Below are 16093 nucleotides of genomic sequence, written 5' to 3'. Positions count from 1 at the left end.
TTGTCCAAATTAATCAATTCTGATGATGGATCATGTAGTATGATCCGATATGTTGATGATAAAAAACTCTACACAATCAAATCCAGAAAGCATATCTCATAATCAATGTTGACAAAGGAAATACTCAAGGTCTCCAAATCACATCATGGGAGCAAACAAGAGTGTAGCATGCATGTACACAAACAATAAAGCATGAATTCAAGCTCAACCAATAAGATTTGCAAGAACATCAACCAGAAGGAGCATTTAGACAAAGATTCCTATTAATGTACAAAAGAGGTTTGCGGAAAATAGCTATTCATTCATTAACAAATTCAAATACTTCAAGCACCATGATCTCATTTAACGTGGTTAACACTGAAATTACATTTTTTTAATCGCTTTTCATTTGATCATAATGCTATCATTTGAAATTACATACTAAATGTTGTATGCAAACTCAATAGGTTGCAAGTTTTTCTGCTCAGCAAATTGCAAGTTTTTCAGCTGAGCGGAATTGGAGTAGATACTCCTTCGTCCAATTAGTGAAGCACAATTATTTGGGTTGAAAACAAGTAGAGGATTTGGTCTGCATATACTCAGACCTTCACCTCTTGTCAAATAAGAGACTGGACTACCATGAGGACCTGACTAGGAATTGGGATCTATCCCTTGAGACTGCTGAATTAGATGTCACAGTTGCACAACTTGCCTGAGTCTCTATAGATGAACAACAGGCAGCTCTTTCACATGACATAGAAAAATAAAGTGGTATGGCTTGCGGTTCAAATGGAGTTAAATCAAATTCTGACCTTGATTCCTGTGATCATGATGAAGATGATTTTAAATATTAAATGTTAAATATGGGTTGTTATTTGAATTTTCATTGGGTAATGCTACTATGAAAATTTTGCAAATAATGAATATGATCTATGAGGTATTTTATTTATAGCTTTATTGACAATTATATATTTATGATTATCATGCTTCTAACTTACTATTTGTATGTTTGAGGTTTTGAACCAATGATCAATGAACATTGCACATGTCATATGTATGAACCTATGATGTCTATATAAATTTAATTATTTTATATTATATCAATATGTATGCATGTATATATGTGTGTATGTGTACATATATATATATGTGTGTGTGTGTGTGTGTGTGTGTGTGTGTGTGTCATATGTATGAATCTATAATGTATATATAAATTTAAAATTTTATAAAATATCAATAAGTGTGTGTGTGAATGTCTGTGCGCATGCGCAGAAGCAAAATCCAAGCGATTTTTTTTTAGAGAACTGTACTGGAACTCGAACCCAAACCTGCATCAGAACAAGAATCAATAACTTGGTGAAACTTGTTAAAATTTTAGTTTAGTCAATTTTAAATTAAAACAACCTATTTGTAACCCCAACCCATTTTTTGCCCCATCTGCATTTATTTCCCTTTCTTGCCCTATCATCCTCAAAACCTAACCCAGCCATTTCCATGCCCAAATCTATTCTATTTTAATAGTTTGTGTAATGATGTTTTTATGCCAACTGGTCGCCACAACCTGGACCACCCTACATATAGTAGACAAAATATCTGTTAGATGAACTGTTTTTGTATTGGTTGGTAATTAATTTGGACAGAAGCATATAATTCAGAAACTAACATGGACCAACAATTTAAGAATCCATTGTTCAATATGCCTAACTATTGTCTTTAACTTTAGAGACCAACTGTGTAAAATAGGATAAATCTGATCACTGATGAGCTAAATGAAAAATAAAGAAAGGAAATATAAGTAACAAAATAGACAGAAAATTTTTCCTCATCAAGATTAATAACACTGAAATGATTACATACATGTTAGACAAAATCTTCTCCATCAGCAAGAGTCGCAAGGAATTATTATTAGAAGTAAAAGGAATGATATAGGTCAATTGACTACAAATTACTGCTAGAAAAGCATGAGATGAAAAGTCTCTTTAAAATTATCAAAACGCTTTTCAACAAAATGTCCATGCTTTGTTGAGAAGCGGCAAAGTCCTTGATTCTCTCAGAATCCCATATCCCTGCAGCTGTCAGCTAAAATGAATGATAGCTCTTATCAGAAGAAGAGCTCTGTGCACTGCTTGAGGGTATCTGCAGGACTTGTCACTGCACCAACAAGGTAAATATTGGAGCCTTGGATACATGTTTAGCAAAACAAAATGAAGAGGAATCAATAAGATCTAAAGCTACCATAGTAAATGGAAATATATTTAAGATCATGAAGTGAATGCTTAAATGGATAAAAAATTAACAAGATTATGAGGATACCATAAATCACACTAGGTAAGCTTTGATATGTTTACAGGCACACTCTGCTTTAAATTACCAGTCACCATAATCCACCACAAGAAACTAACCTGTATGACCCACTGTCTTTTCCGATTCAAAGATTTCATGGTCATTTCCCCCCTGATAAATCCGTAGCAATAACAATTTCAGATGTAAGAAAAAAAAGTAAAGTAGTACTTATAATGCTAAGTTTCTGGATTAGATTGTGTAGAGATTTTTCATCAACGTTTCGAATCACACTACGTGACCCATCATCAGGATGAGAGAGCAAGAGGATGGATCACATAGTGTGATTCGAAACATTGATGAAAAATCTCTACACAATCTAATCCAGAAACTTAGCATTATAAATCATGGATTGCGGAAATCTGATTGCATTAAAAGTAGTACTTGTCATAGACATCTCATTCCATAACAAAGATAGATTACATTCTCATCAACCTACACATTTCTTTTCCACACAATTGCAGCAACCATGGTTACAGTGCAAGACTTGTTTCTATATTATAAGCACCTGATTTCCCATAGTCTCAAGATTCATACCTTGTAGGTTTTGTCCCCAAAGAAATGGATCTCATTAAAAAAATTCTCTAAATATCTCAAGCAGTATGTTTTATCCCAGCCCTGAGGAAAAACCTGTAAAGCACATTCCAATCATCTAAGACTTTAAAATATGAGTTTTTAACAGTAGTATATTGTCAGTTTTCCCAATGACACTTTTGAGAATCGTTCAAGGCCAAATACTCACATCAAAACTGATTTGTCCTCCAATGGAATAGGTTAGCTTTAAATGCACAAATTTTTCACGAAGCACTTCAACCATTTTCATGCGTATACTGTGAATCTGCAAATGGAACAATGACCTCAAAATAAGTACAAATAATCATGCCCACTGTATTAATTTTCAGGTAAAAAAGTTTAAACCAATATAGTAATTCTGAAGAAATACTTTTGTATTTCAATGTACCTTGTCATACTGCTCAAATTCATCTCTTTCTTCTTGTCTACAATTTCTCCCAATTGGGGATACATTCAACATCCCACTTCTGAACTCTATGAAGGTCCCCCTAACAGGGTGAGTAGGACAAGAATTAAATACAAAAGTTTATAAGCCATGAAATATATTTGAAGATAATGCTCTGAGCTCACCTTTTTACAGGGATATCCAAGTTAGCAATGTAATGAAGCGTAAAATTAATGAACTCCTGCAAATATTTCATGCATGGAATTACTATAATGAAACGTTTATAAACCAGAAAAATGCATTCAGAAGTAATGTAAAGCAAATTTACCTTCATCTTTTCCTCCCCAAGAAATTCTTTAAAGCTCTGCACTAATCACATTAAAAGTTCTGCAAGTTACATTCAAGAATAACTAAAAGCCAAAAGTTATGAACACACTGAATTAGTAAATATCTAAGTATAATGAGATTAAGATATGTATAGATTCAGCTACAACTGAGAATTCTTTTAAAAATCTAGAACAGTAATTAGAAAATGTTGGTTTTTCAAGCATAATAAATGTTTATGGTATATACCAACCACATACAATGAAGCCAAGAAAAATAACTGCTATTACAGAGACACAGAAATTGCATGGGTTGTGGGACATCAAATTTTTAAGAAGCGGTTATAAGACAAAGAAAAAATACAACTTGCCACTATATAATCCTTATACAAACCTTGTGAACGTGGATCTCTTAGAGCTACACACTTATAATAGTGATGGAAAATAATTGTCATAAGTTTAACAGAATGATTGGATCTGGAAACAGTGTGTATTGATGTGGACTAGACAATTACAAGAGTGCTTTTGGTTTTTAAGCCTTTTTCAGATCTCTAGACTACAAAATCTGAAGAACATGTTCTATGCAGACTGGCTGTAAATAACCAACTATTTACATTCTACCTACTGGATACACTTGTAGTTAATGATAGAATCAGATGCAACTCTGTATGTATAATAAAGAGTATTGAAAAACGTAATCACACATATTCTTGCCATTGACTACATTATCAGATAGTTTCAGAAGGCATGATTGTTTCAGATTCATTAGCTTCATTATATGAAATGGAAAGAGGTAATTGTCTAAAGACGATACTTACAGGTTATTCATTCTTGCCAGTCCATGGTAATTGTTTATCACGCAGACATACGCAATAATGACACCGGTTTAAAGATGCCGTGGTACTTGATATTTGTATATAACTTGCAGAAATTGATGATCTGACTTGCACAGGATAATCCAGGTCATTTCCGCGTAAAGACAAATATCAGATATACATGTTTATTGGTTGAATGCCTATTTGGTCTGTAATAACATTGGGCAAAATCTGAAGTGTCGACATGCACAGTCGATTTGATTTTTGTCATATTTGTAGATTGTCTTTATACAGATTACTTAAAAATGATAATATCTCCAGTATAGATATTGGCTGTAGACAGATTTGAGATGATCATCGACAGGTGTTAAAGAAAAAGCATTTTATTAAGGCACGATACATTCTTCAAAAGTAACACGAATAATATGGGTCTTACACGAAACAATGAAAAGTTTTTTCAAAGGTAGATAGTATTCTGAAAAATATTGAATTCTATCTGTGAGGTTGAGATGAGAAGTTGCAAATAAATAGGCCACGTCATCAGAATTCCCTGTCAGGATGGGATGACCAGAGAAAATATCTTCAATAATAAGAAGATACGACTCAGTAAACAAAGACAGTTTTGTCTTTTTCTGTGCGTCGAGCTCTAACCTGGTAAGAGTTAAGGAATATAAAACATAAAGCAAAAGACAGGTCGTGCGTGCAAGACAAACTAATATAAGAATTGAAGAAGACATTTTAATGATTTAACGACAGTTCTGCTGGACACATTTATAACTGTAACTATCAGCTTGTACAAACTGTCTATCTAGAAACCATCGGTCATGAGGTATAATATAGAACATCGTGTCTCTTTTGAATAACAATGTGTGTACATTGAAAATTGTTATGGGAGTTGTATTAAAAAGGTTTTGAAGGAGGACTGTAGAAGCATTTGTAAGTAACTGGAGATCGTCAAATAAAGTACTTAAAACTGGAAATGATTGGTAATAATATTCTGATACCCTGCATTCAGAAATTATAATAACAGAACAAAAAATTTATACACAGATACAACAGAACACATGGCCAATTTAGAAGGAGCATCGTCAAACAAAGCACCTCTTTTTAATGAAACAAATTTTGTCTTTTGGAATGTTAAGATGGAGAGTTACATTGCGTCTATTGGTTATGATGTCTGGATGTCAGTTGAAAATGGTTATACCTTACCTAAAGCACCTTTAACTGATGCTGTAGAGAAAAGCGATTATGAAAATAATGCAAAAGAAAGAAATGCCTTATTGTGTGGTATAGCTAAAATGATTTCACTGAAGTTATGCACTGTAAAGCTGCTAAAGAAATTTGGGATAAGCTAAAAGGAGTTTATGAAGGGGATGACAAAGTCAAACAAGCTAAATTGCAAACCTATAAAGCCAGGTTTGAAGAACTTAGAATGAATGAAGAAGAAAGTATCGTTGACTATCTTTTAGGAGTGGATGAAGTCATAAATCCAATTCAGGGTTTAGGTAAAACAGTGAAAGAACCAACAGTTGTTCAAAAAGTTTCGCAATCGTTACCTCCAAGATATAATGCTAAAATATCTTCTATTGAAGAAGATAGAGATTTGACAAAACTTAAAATAGATGAGATACAGGGAATACTAATAGCATATGAAATGAGATTGGAAGGTGAAACAGAAATCAAAGGGAAGTCGCTTACAAAACTACTAAGAAAGAAAAGGTAGAAAGTTTTAAAAAAAAGAGGACTTAGAGGAATAGTTAGCAAACTTGGTAAAAAGGTTCAAGAAGTTCAATAAGAAAAGATCACCCATGAAATGTTATTAAAATAGTAATGATGGTCACTTTGCTGATAGGTGTCTTAAAGTTAATAGCGATGAAGATGATGTTTTTAAGAAATCATCCAATTAAAAATAAAAATAGAAAATTCTAAGAACCAGAAAAGTTTGGTTATCAAAAATGAAAGTATTGACATTGGTGAAACATTGTTAATGGCTTTAGGACCTTGTTCAACAGATACTAGCAATGGTGAATCAAGCAGCGGATTACAGGATGAAGTGGACCTTAAGGCAGAACTAGTATGTGATTTAAAAGAGATCAGTAGATTGAAGAAAATTATTTCAAGTAATAAACTTTCGAAAGATGTTGAAACCAAAGTAGAAGTTATTACAAACTTGAAACTTGAACTTGAAGAGACTAAAAGGAAACTTTTTGTTGTGAATTCTGAACTTTCACTTAAAACAGAAAATTGTTTCAAGTTAGAAAATGAAATTGTTGGTTTAAGAAACAAGATTAAGAAACTCAATCTGATACCTGATAAGCAAGTAAATTTGTAAAACATTTTGAAACGCTTAATGATATGTTGGCTCAACAACGTGATTGTAGTATAAAAAAATAGAGTAGGCTTTGAGAAAGCTGAAAATTCAAACAATGCAAAAAGTACAATAAATTTTATAAACAGATCATTTTCTAAAAGGACATTCTCATTTATGGTTATTGTCACTTTTGTAATTAATTTGGTCATAAAGCATAAAATTGTAGGATTATGTCTAGACGAAGAATCAACTTTGCAATGCCAAATTCTTTTGGTTTATTGAATAACTTTAATCTGATTTGTTTCAAATGCAAAAATGCAGGACACCTTATAAAGAATTGTGGGGTGTATAACTAGAAAGAAATAGAAGTTTGAAGGAAAAAGGAATTTGAATCACTTGTTACAACATTGCATGCAGCCAAAGATAACTTATGAATCATTTACAGTGGATGCTGAAATCATATTTCAGCAGACAAGAGTAAGTTCACTACATTTGCTGATTGGAATGGTGGTCCAGTGAAGTTTGGTGATAAATCTACAGTGCCAATACACAGTAAAGGTTTGTTGAACATTAATGGTATGTTGGAGATAACTAATGTTTGGTTTCTTGATGGACTAAACATGTTGAGTGTTAGTCAACTATGTGATCTTGGATATTCAGTAAACTTTAATGATCAAGGATGTGAAATTAGAAAACCAAATTCAAGAGAAATAATAGAAAATGGAAAACATACTGACAGTAATGTGCATGATTCAAGGGAAGTAAAGAGAGTTGGTTATGGTGTAATGTCACTGTTATAAAATAAATGTATTTAATTAAACCTTGTTAATGGACCAATTGATTTAATATATCTTGGACCCATTTTTATTTTGTTTCTGTAGTTTGTGTCGCCGTTGGGCTATCTTTGTACACCCTCGGAGAGTTTCCCAACGGGTATTTAAGCATGGCTTGTAGGTAGTCTTTAGGCATGCTTTTGGATTATTTTCTATGTACTGCGAATTCCTATTGGAGTTCTGGATTGTTCGCCATATCGGAAGTGAAAGATCTTCCCTATTTGGCCTTGTGGTTTCGGTGGGATTCATCCCTCACCCTATTCCGTTGTTGCATGTAATTCTTTGTTCGGACCTAGCAAATCGGAGCACCATCTTTTGGCAATTATTATTTGCATTCAAGTCTCTATTATTGTGTGGATTTTATCAAGATCTATTTTGTTTGGTGTATGAACAAGATTGCATTCCGTATTAGACCCAACTATCTAACTCTGTGGCCTCCTGTCGTTTCTCGTTCTGCTCATTCCTTGACTGTATGACCCTCCTCCATCCGTCCATCCATATCCTTCAATACTCCATTGTACGGCTTGTGTTTTGCCACATCTTCCAACACCCCCCCGCACCTTCCTTGCTCCCTCCAGTCACTCATCGTATGACTCGTTGTATGGCCCATTTGGTCTTCACCACCGTACGACCCTCCATAGTACACCATACAGCCATCTCAGCACCGTACGCCCTAGCTAGTCCTTCCCACTGTATGGCCTTATCTTCTTTGTACGGCTATAACTCCACCACCGCCATACACCATCCTCCTTCCACCGTATAGTTGCATCCGTGTGACCGTACGACCATCTACAATCCACCGTACGGACAACAACTGCTTCTCTTCTCACTACGTACGACCCTCCTATAGTTGTTGTACAACCTCCAAACATCCATCCGTACAGCCCAAGCACTTCGTACACCACCCTTGTCTCAACCATCCTTCTCCAGATAATTCTGTACATCCATTGTGATTTAGTGCAAAACGTTGAGTGGGGGTTAACTAGACTATGGGAACATCACAGTGGTATCAGAGCTTTTGATCCTGCCTGCCTGTGGAAGTGAATGCAAGTTCATACTTGAAGGAGAAGGCGAAGTAACCCTATTGATAGAATGACAGATCATCAGGATTCCATGACAGAACTCATGAATCTTTTAAGAGAGCTGAACAGAAACCAAATGCAAATCAACAAAACCCAAAGGCTTATGTAAGAAACTCTACAAAAATTGGCTGAGGGAAAGACAGGAGAACAAAATGGGCATAGCGACAATTTTGTTTTGGGAACAACAAATTTTCAACCCTCTCGCTCTCAACCCTCGATACCCATCTTCCTTCCAAGGACAGAAGCACCGCGCAAAGGAAGAGAGCACACTTTTGAGGAAATGCAAGAAAAACTTCGAGAAGATTGGTGGAACGCGAATATGGAAGTTGATATATCTTATAGAGACTATGTTGATCTAAGAATGAGATATTTTGGCGGGGGAAATCGTGGTTATTTTAATGATGATCTTAGGAGAAAGATCAGAAAGGCAAACTTATCGCCATTTGATGGATCTGGAGTCATTACTACACAGTCATGGGTCCTAAAGGCAGATACCTATTTCCAACTCAATCCAATGCCCGAAGAGGAAGCAATCAAGTTCGCAACACTTCATCCGGAAGGAGTGGCACATGAGTGGGGGCATCATGGATTGGTCACTCTCAGTCACAACCAAGTGACCTCTTATGTCGAGTTCACTGAGAGACTCATTGACTATTTTGATGGGAAAGATCTTGAGCTAAACTTCAAAGATCTAGCTCAGCTAAAGCAAATGGGCACTGTAGACAACTACATCATTGAGTTCCAAAGGCTGTCAGTCCTAGTCACAAACATCTCTGAAAGACGTCGAAGATTGGCGGAACGCGAATATGGAAGGTGATATATCTTACAGAGACTATGTTGATCTAAGAATGAGATATTTTGGCGGGGGAAATCGTGGTTATTTTAATGATGATTTCAGGAGAAAGATCGAAAAGCCAAACTTATCGCCATTTGATGGATTTGGAGTCATTACTACACAGTCATGGGTCCTAAAGGCAGATACCTATTTTCAATTCAATCCAATGCTCGAAGAGGAAGCAATCAAGTTCGCAACACTTCATCTGGAAAGAGTGGCACATGAGTGGGGGCATCATGGATTGGTCACTCTCAGTCACGACCAAGTGACCTCTTATGTCGAGTTCACTGAGAGACTCATTGACTATTTCGATGGGAAAGATCCTGAGCTAAACTTCAAAGATCTAGCTCAGCTAAAGCAAATGGGCACTGTAGACAACTACATCACTGAGTTCCAAAGGCTGTCAGTCCCAGTCTCAAACATCTCTGAAAGACGTCAAAGATTGGCGGAACGTGAATATGGAAGGTGATATATCTTATAGAGACTATGTTGATCTAAGAATGAGATATTTTGGCGGGGGAAATTGTGGTTATTTTAATGATGATCTCAGGAGAAAGATCGGAAAGGCAAACTTATCGCCATTTGATGGATTTGGAGTCATTACTACACAGTCATGGGTCCTAAAGGCAGATACCTATTTCCAACTCAATCCAATGCCCGAAGAGGAAGCAATCAAGTTCACAGCACTTCATCTGGAAGGAGTGGCACATGAGTGGGGGCATCATGGATTGGTCACTCTCAATCACGACCAAGTGACCTCTTATGTCGAGTTTACTGAGAGACTCATGGACTGTTTCGACGGGAAAGATCCTGAGCTAAACTTCAAAGATCTAGCTCAACTAAAGCAAATGGGCACTGTAGACAACTACATCACTGAGTTTCAAAGGCTGTCAGTCCCAGTCACAAACATCTCTGAAAGACGTCGAATTGTGTTATTTATGGATGGGCTGAGGGAGCCTTTGAGAGGTTGGATCAAAAGGTTCAACCCGTGTACACTCAACAAAGCTATTAAGAAGGTGTGTGATATGGCCGCATCTTCCTCCAAAACTCATGTAGCTACACCAACACCATCCCCACAAGGAGACAAGGACAAGGAGACAGTTTAGAAGAAACTTTAGATTGATGAAGATTCTTGGCAAGAACTTTGGAGGAAAAAGCTTTGTTTTACACGCAAAGAACCATGGGGACCTAGTCATTGTTGCCTTGGGAAGGGAAAGATTCATTACATTGAGGTGATGCTCGATGACGACGAGGGACAAATACTTGCAGCAACCGATGAAGACATTATCCAACAGGAGAGAATAAACGCCCTGATACAAAAAAGAGGTTCCATTGCTACCCTCACTACATCGACTGGAGGTGGTATATTCAGGGTTTGCGACAAACTTCACGAAAAACGAGTCCCAATCATGATTGATAGTGGCGCCATACTCAATTTCATCAATTCATCTTTGGTCACTAGTAAAGGCCTGCGCGCAATTGAGCATGGAGGACTTGAGGTTAAGGTTGCAGGAGGAACCTTGTTACCTTGCACTCTTGTGATCCCATGGTTACAAATTTCCATGGGAAACTATACCATGACAGATGATTTCTTTTTCATAGATTTGGTTGATACTGATATCATTTTGGGCATTCAGTGGTTGGAAACTCTTAACTAGTACACCCAAAGTTTCAAAAGGATGGACTTTTCATTTGAGACGGATGGCAAGAAGGTGCTGCTAAGAGGAATGTCAAATAAAGGATCGAGGGAAGTCACAATCAAGAAGATGGAGGCAATTTTTAAACAGGATTTGGTCCCATACGCTACAAATAAAAACAAGATAGTCAACACCTCACCACATTCCTTGGATAATTGATGGGCCCATCTATTGGTCGAGTATTCCAAGAACACTTTTGCATGTGAGTTGATGAATGGCTATGTACGCAATGAAAGATACAAAGTTATTGATGACATCATTAACTTTGGAGGGAAGATCTACTTAGTGCCTAACTCGGAACTGAAGGAGCTAACTACAGAAGGTTTCCTAGAACCAGATGTGCATTTGCTTGAGGACAAGAAAATTTTGGGATAGGAAGATTGTAATGTCCCTGTTATAAAATAAATGTATTTAATTAAACTTTTTTAATGGACCAATTGATTTAATATATCTCGGACCCATTTTTATTTTATTTCTGTAGTTTGTGTCGCTGTTGGCTATCTTTGTACACCCTCGAAGAGTTTTCCGATGGGTATTTAAGCATGGCTTGTAGGGAGTCTTTAGGCATGCTTTTGGATTATTTTCTATGTACTGCGAATTCCTTTTGGAGTTCTGGATTGTTCCCCATTTCGGAAGTGAAAGATCTTCCCTATTTGGCCTTGCAGTTTTGGTGGGATTCATCCCTCACCCTATTCCGTTGTTGCATGTAATTCTTTGCTCGAACCTGGCAAATCGGAGCACCATCTTTTGACAATTATTATTCGCATTCAAGTCTCTATTATTGTGTGGATTTTATCAAGATCTATTTTGTTTGGTGTATGAACAAGATTGCATTCCGTATTAGACCTAGCTATCTAACTGTGTGGCCTCCTATCGTTTCTCGTTCTGTTCATTCCTTGACCGTACGACCCTCCTCCATCCGTCCATCCATATCCTTCAATACTCCATTGTACGGCTTGTGTTTTGCCACATCATCCAACCCCCTCCCCGCACCTTCCTTGCTCCCTCCAGTCACTCACCGTACGGCCCATTTGGCCTTCACCACCGTACGACCCTCCATAGTAAACCATACGGCCATCTCAGCACCGTATGGCCTAGCTAGTCCTTCCCACTGTACGGCCTTATCTTCTTTGTACGGCTATAACTCCACTACCACTGTACACCATCCTCCTTCCACCGTATAGTTGCATCCCTATGACCGTACGGCTATCTACAATCCACCGTACGGAAAACAATTGCTTCTCTTCTCACCAAATATGACCCTCATATAGTTGCCATACAACCTCCAAACATTCATCTGTACGGCCCAAGCACTCTGTACACCACCCTTGTCTCAACCATCCTTCTCCAGGTAATTCTGTACATCCATTGTGATTCAGTGCAAAACATTGAGTGTGGGTTAACTAGACTGCGGGAACATCACATATGGCATTGAAGATTAGGTCACATTAACTTTGACAACTTGGTAAAAATCAGTTCTTTAAACTCAGTCTGATACATGCCTAAAATTGTAAAGCCAAAAAACATTGTTTGAAAAGAATAGAAAGGTAAACAAAAAAGAACCTAAAGAATATGTTCATACTGATTTATGCAGACCTGCCATAACTAAAAGATGTAAAAATGAAAGGTATTTTATGCTATTTGTCAACGACTACTCCAGGATGACTTGGGTAACATTTCTAAAAGAAAAATCAGAAGTTTTTGACAGGTTCAAAATTTTTCATGTTATGGTTGAAAAAGAGACAAGTTCTGAAATTAAATGTCTTAATAGAGGCGGTGTGTTTTTGTCTAACAAGTTTATCGTCTATTGTGAAGAAGAAGGTATAAGAAGACACTACTTCACAACCAATACACCTCAACAGAATGGGGTGGTAGAACTGTAAAACAGAATGGTAAAAGAAATGGCTCGAACATTACTTAATGATGCAAATATTTGTGATAAATTTTGGGTATAAGTTGTTCATACAACAGTTTATATTCTTAACAGGGTGCAGTTGAGATCTAATAGCAAAACGTTTCCTTATGAATAATTGTATGACAAAGCAGCATCATTTAAATATTTTAAGATTTTTGGGAGTAAATGCTATAATAAACGAGTTGAATTTCTTAATACATTTGACCTGAAATGTCATGAGGGTGTTTTTCTTGGCTATTCTATTCACAATAAAGCATACAAATGTTATAATAACAAGCTAAGGAAAATTGTGGATTGTATCAATGTCAAATTTGATGAACAACTACATAGATAATAACGATGAATGTGTAAATAATGCTGAAAATGTATTTGAAAGTTCTTCAACAAATTGCTCAAATGAAACATCAACAATAAGGTCTAATGATAATGTTGAAGTTTGTTGTGAAAATGTTGTAATATCTTTTGAAAATGTTGTTGAAGATAATCCAACTAAATCTCCATCAAGATTTGTTAAACGCAATCATCCTAAATAGCAGATTATAGGTAAAAAAGATGATGCAATTCAGACTAGAAAAAGGTTGTCAAGTATTATAATGAAGATAAACATTTTGTAGAAGCATACTTGTCTTTAATTTCAGTGATGGAACCAAAAACCTATAAAGAACCTAGTACTGATGAATGTTGGATTACAACAATGAAAGAGGACTTTGCACAAATTTAAAAGAATCAAATTTGGGAATTGGTTCCACGATTTACTAATAATAATATAACTGGTGCAAAATGGGTGTTCAAAAAAAACTCAATGAAAATGGTCAAATTGCTCATAATTGTATCCTAGAAATGTGCACCACTCTAAAGCCTTCTATCCAAGTGATCCCATGAATTGGAATGCTTGAATGTTGGCTTAGAGCTCCCTATTCATGGAGCGCAAAGGAGTGTTTTGAGCAATATGAAGAGCTCTCAGCTGAGCCTTTGAGACACAACCTTTGCTAGTAAACCTTACAATGGGAGGTTCTTGAGACAAGAGCAAGAATGTAGGTGTCCAAAGAACTCTCAATCATGCAATGCAAGAATGAACTAAGCTAGAATGATATGCACAATGCGACTAGATAAATCCAAATGAGAGTGTTACTAAGCCAAGCTAGTTAAACTATGTGATTTAAACTATTGCAAAAGGAAAAGCTACACTATATGAATCTAAGTTAATATGCAATGGTGATGAAAGAATTAGACAAGAAAATGAGAAGTTCTCCATAAAGCTCCAAGAAATCGATCAAGAAACCTGCAACATAACAATACCCAAGAAGTGGATCCTTAGAGAAGAATAGAGCTCTCTCTTTTAAAGGTAGACAGATGGTTGAGATCAAGATCAAAGAAGTGGACAATCAAGGATGGGGGTTGACTTTTGGCATGATCCATGTGTTTGAGCAAGTCAACCAATGAAAAGGAGTTGACTTTTCATGTGAGACAAAAGCCTTTTCTTTTAATTTGTAAATAGAAAAAAGACTTTATGTGTGCACATTGAGTGGGTTAGAAGAATGGGGGTTTTTATTTCATTGACAGGGGATATGTTCTTTTAATCAAATATGGACTTAGGATAATATAGTCAAACTATAGATTATAATCAAATAAATTGATTTTTAGCAATTTGGTCTAGGTAAATGATTAAATAATTTAACAAAAATGCTGAACAGGAGGCTAATAGTCTAGATGACCATTTTAGGTGATTACATTTGCCCCTCATTGACTAATGTGTGATTGATCTAGGAACACATTACGTCAAAGAATATAAAAACTAAGTAGGCAGCAATAGATAGAGAGATCTGATTCCGAAGAATGAAATGTAGAAAGAGATAGCAAGTCCTGAATGTACAACCTGTTAGAGATATTACTAACACTAGGAAATAGATGATATCAGAACTCAAGAAAAGTACTAACACCAAGCAACATAGATAGATCAAGAGCAAATGAAAAGATAAAAAATATGCTCCTGAGAAATAGATAACTGTACCAAGCAATGATAGAGTATTTCTGCCCCCTCGGGATCAAAATCAAAATGAGGTAAAGGGAATGCAGAAATGAGCGAGATATGAGAAAATCAAGATATAGAAAAGTCCATGATGACAAATAAGTGATTAGAACTAAAGAGTGACTATTAAGAAGTGATAGAATGCCCTAGTTTGACTAGAGTTATGTAGTATGAAAATTAGGTCAAGTCAAGAAACAAGATGATATAGAAGTGAAAGATGTGAATTGAAGTAGTTGTGAAGTGTAGAAATGATGAAGACATGGAAAAATGAAGATGCCCCAAGGAAGATTCAAAGATTAGACTTCGAAAGGTCAGCTAATTGCATAAAAGAAGGTAGAATTTTGAAATGCGATTTTGACTATCAAGATGAACTCGGATTTCGATTTCGATCCCAAAAATGGATCCAGGACGTCGAAATTAGCCAGGGGTGCAATTTTCGTGGAATTTTGAGGAGTTTGAAAAATGAGTCAAAATGAGGTCGGAGGACTATGTAAGGGGTCCAAGGGTCATTTTCAATTTGTCTTTTGTGGTGTTGGAGAGATTTTGAGCGATTTGGAGAGAGATAATGGCTTTAGCAGGCATTTTGACGCACACACACCATTTCGAGTGCAGCCGGTTGCACAACTAGTCACCTGAGTACGAGGCCTTGGTGAGTCTTCAAAAAATTTTCACTTTTTTGAGCATTTAACACATTTTTATTAGGTTTCTAGGCTTTTTGAAAAAAATGTCATGCGATACTTTAAATGTATTGCACAGATACTTTAAGAAGTATCCTGCGATACTTCTGTTAAGCAAAAAGTATCGCATGCCTTTAGGAAACTCTATTGCACCAACCCTACCCAAATCTCGTATGACTTGGCCAAAAAGTATCGCTCGGGTGTATAGAAAGTATTGTATGACATTTGTTCAGCAAATTGTATCGCCTCGTTATAATAAAAAGTATCACATGGTCTGTTTCTAAGCTGTTTTTGTATGT

General features: G+C 36.1%; 1 protein-coding gene across 4 annotated transcripts in view; it reads right to left on the bottom strand.

The window, feature by feature from the left end:
- Window positions 1-1783: 1783 nt before the first annotated feature.
- LOC149562204 (phosphomannomutase-like) overlaps window positions 1784-16093 on the bottom strand; it is a 250289-nt gene continuing 235979 nt past the window's right edge. For 3 of the 4 annotated variants that reach the window (XM_089825748.1, XM_089825747.1, XM_089825749.1), the window contains 7 exons: window positions 3606-3641; window positions 3463-3518; window positions 3281-3380; window positions 3062-3157; window positions 2857-2949; window positions 2382-2433; window positions 1784-2130 (listed from right to left, as the gene is read on the bottom strand). In XM_089825748.1, the coding sequence (XP_089681874.1) occupies window positions 2081-2130; window positions 2382-2433; window positions 2857-2949; window positions 3062-3157; window positions 3281-3380; window positions 3463-3518; window positions 3606-3641 (483 nt within the window). In that variant the 3' untranslated portion in view covers window positions 1784-2080. Of the gene's footprint in view, window positions 2158-2292; window positions 2434-2856; window positions 2950-3061; window positions 3158-3280; window positions 3381-3462; window positions 3519-3605; window positions 3642-16093 lie in introns of all 4 variants that reach the window. The other variant, XR_016363901.1, reaches the window with a different exon arrangement.

This window comes from Cupressus sempervirens, chromosome 4 (assembly GCF_028749045.1).
Source record: "Cupressus sempervirens isolate cs-2001-9-10 chromosome 4, ASM2874904v1, whole genome shotgun sequence".
NCBI classification, from domain to species: Eukaryota; Viridiplantae; Streptophyta; class Pinopsida; order Cupressales; family Cupressaceae; genus Cupressus; species Cupressus sempervirens.
The sequence above is the reverse complement of the archived record's forward strand: the minus strand, read 5'-3'. Positions and strand labels throughout refer to the sequence as shown.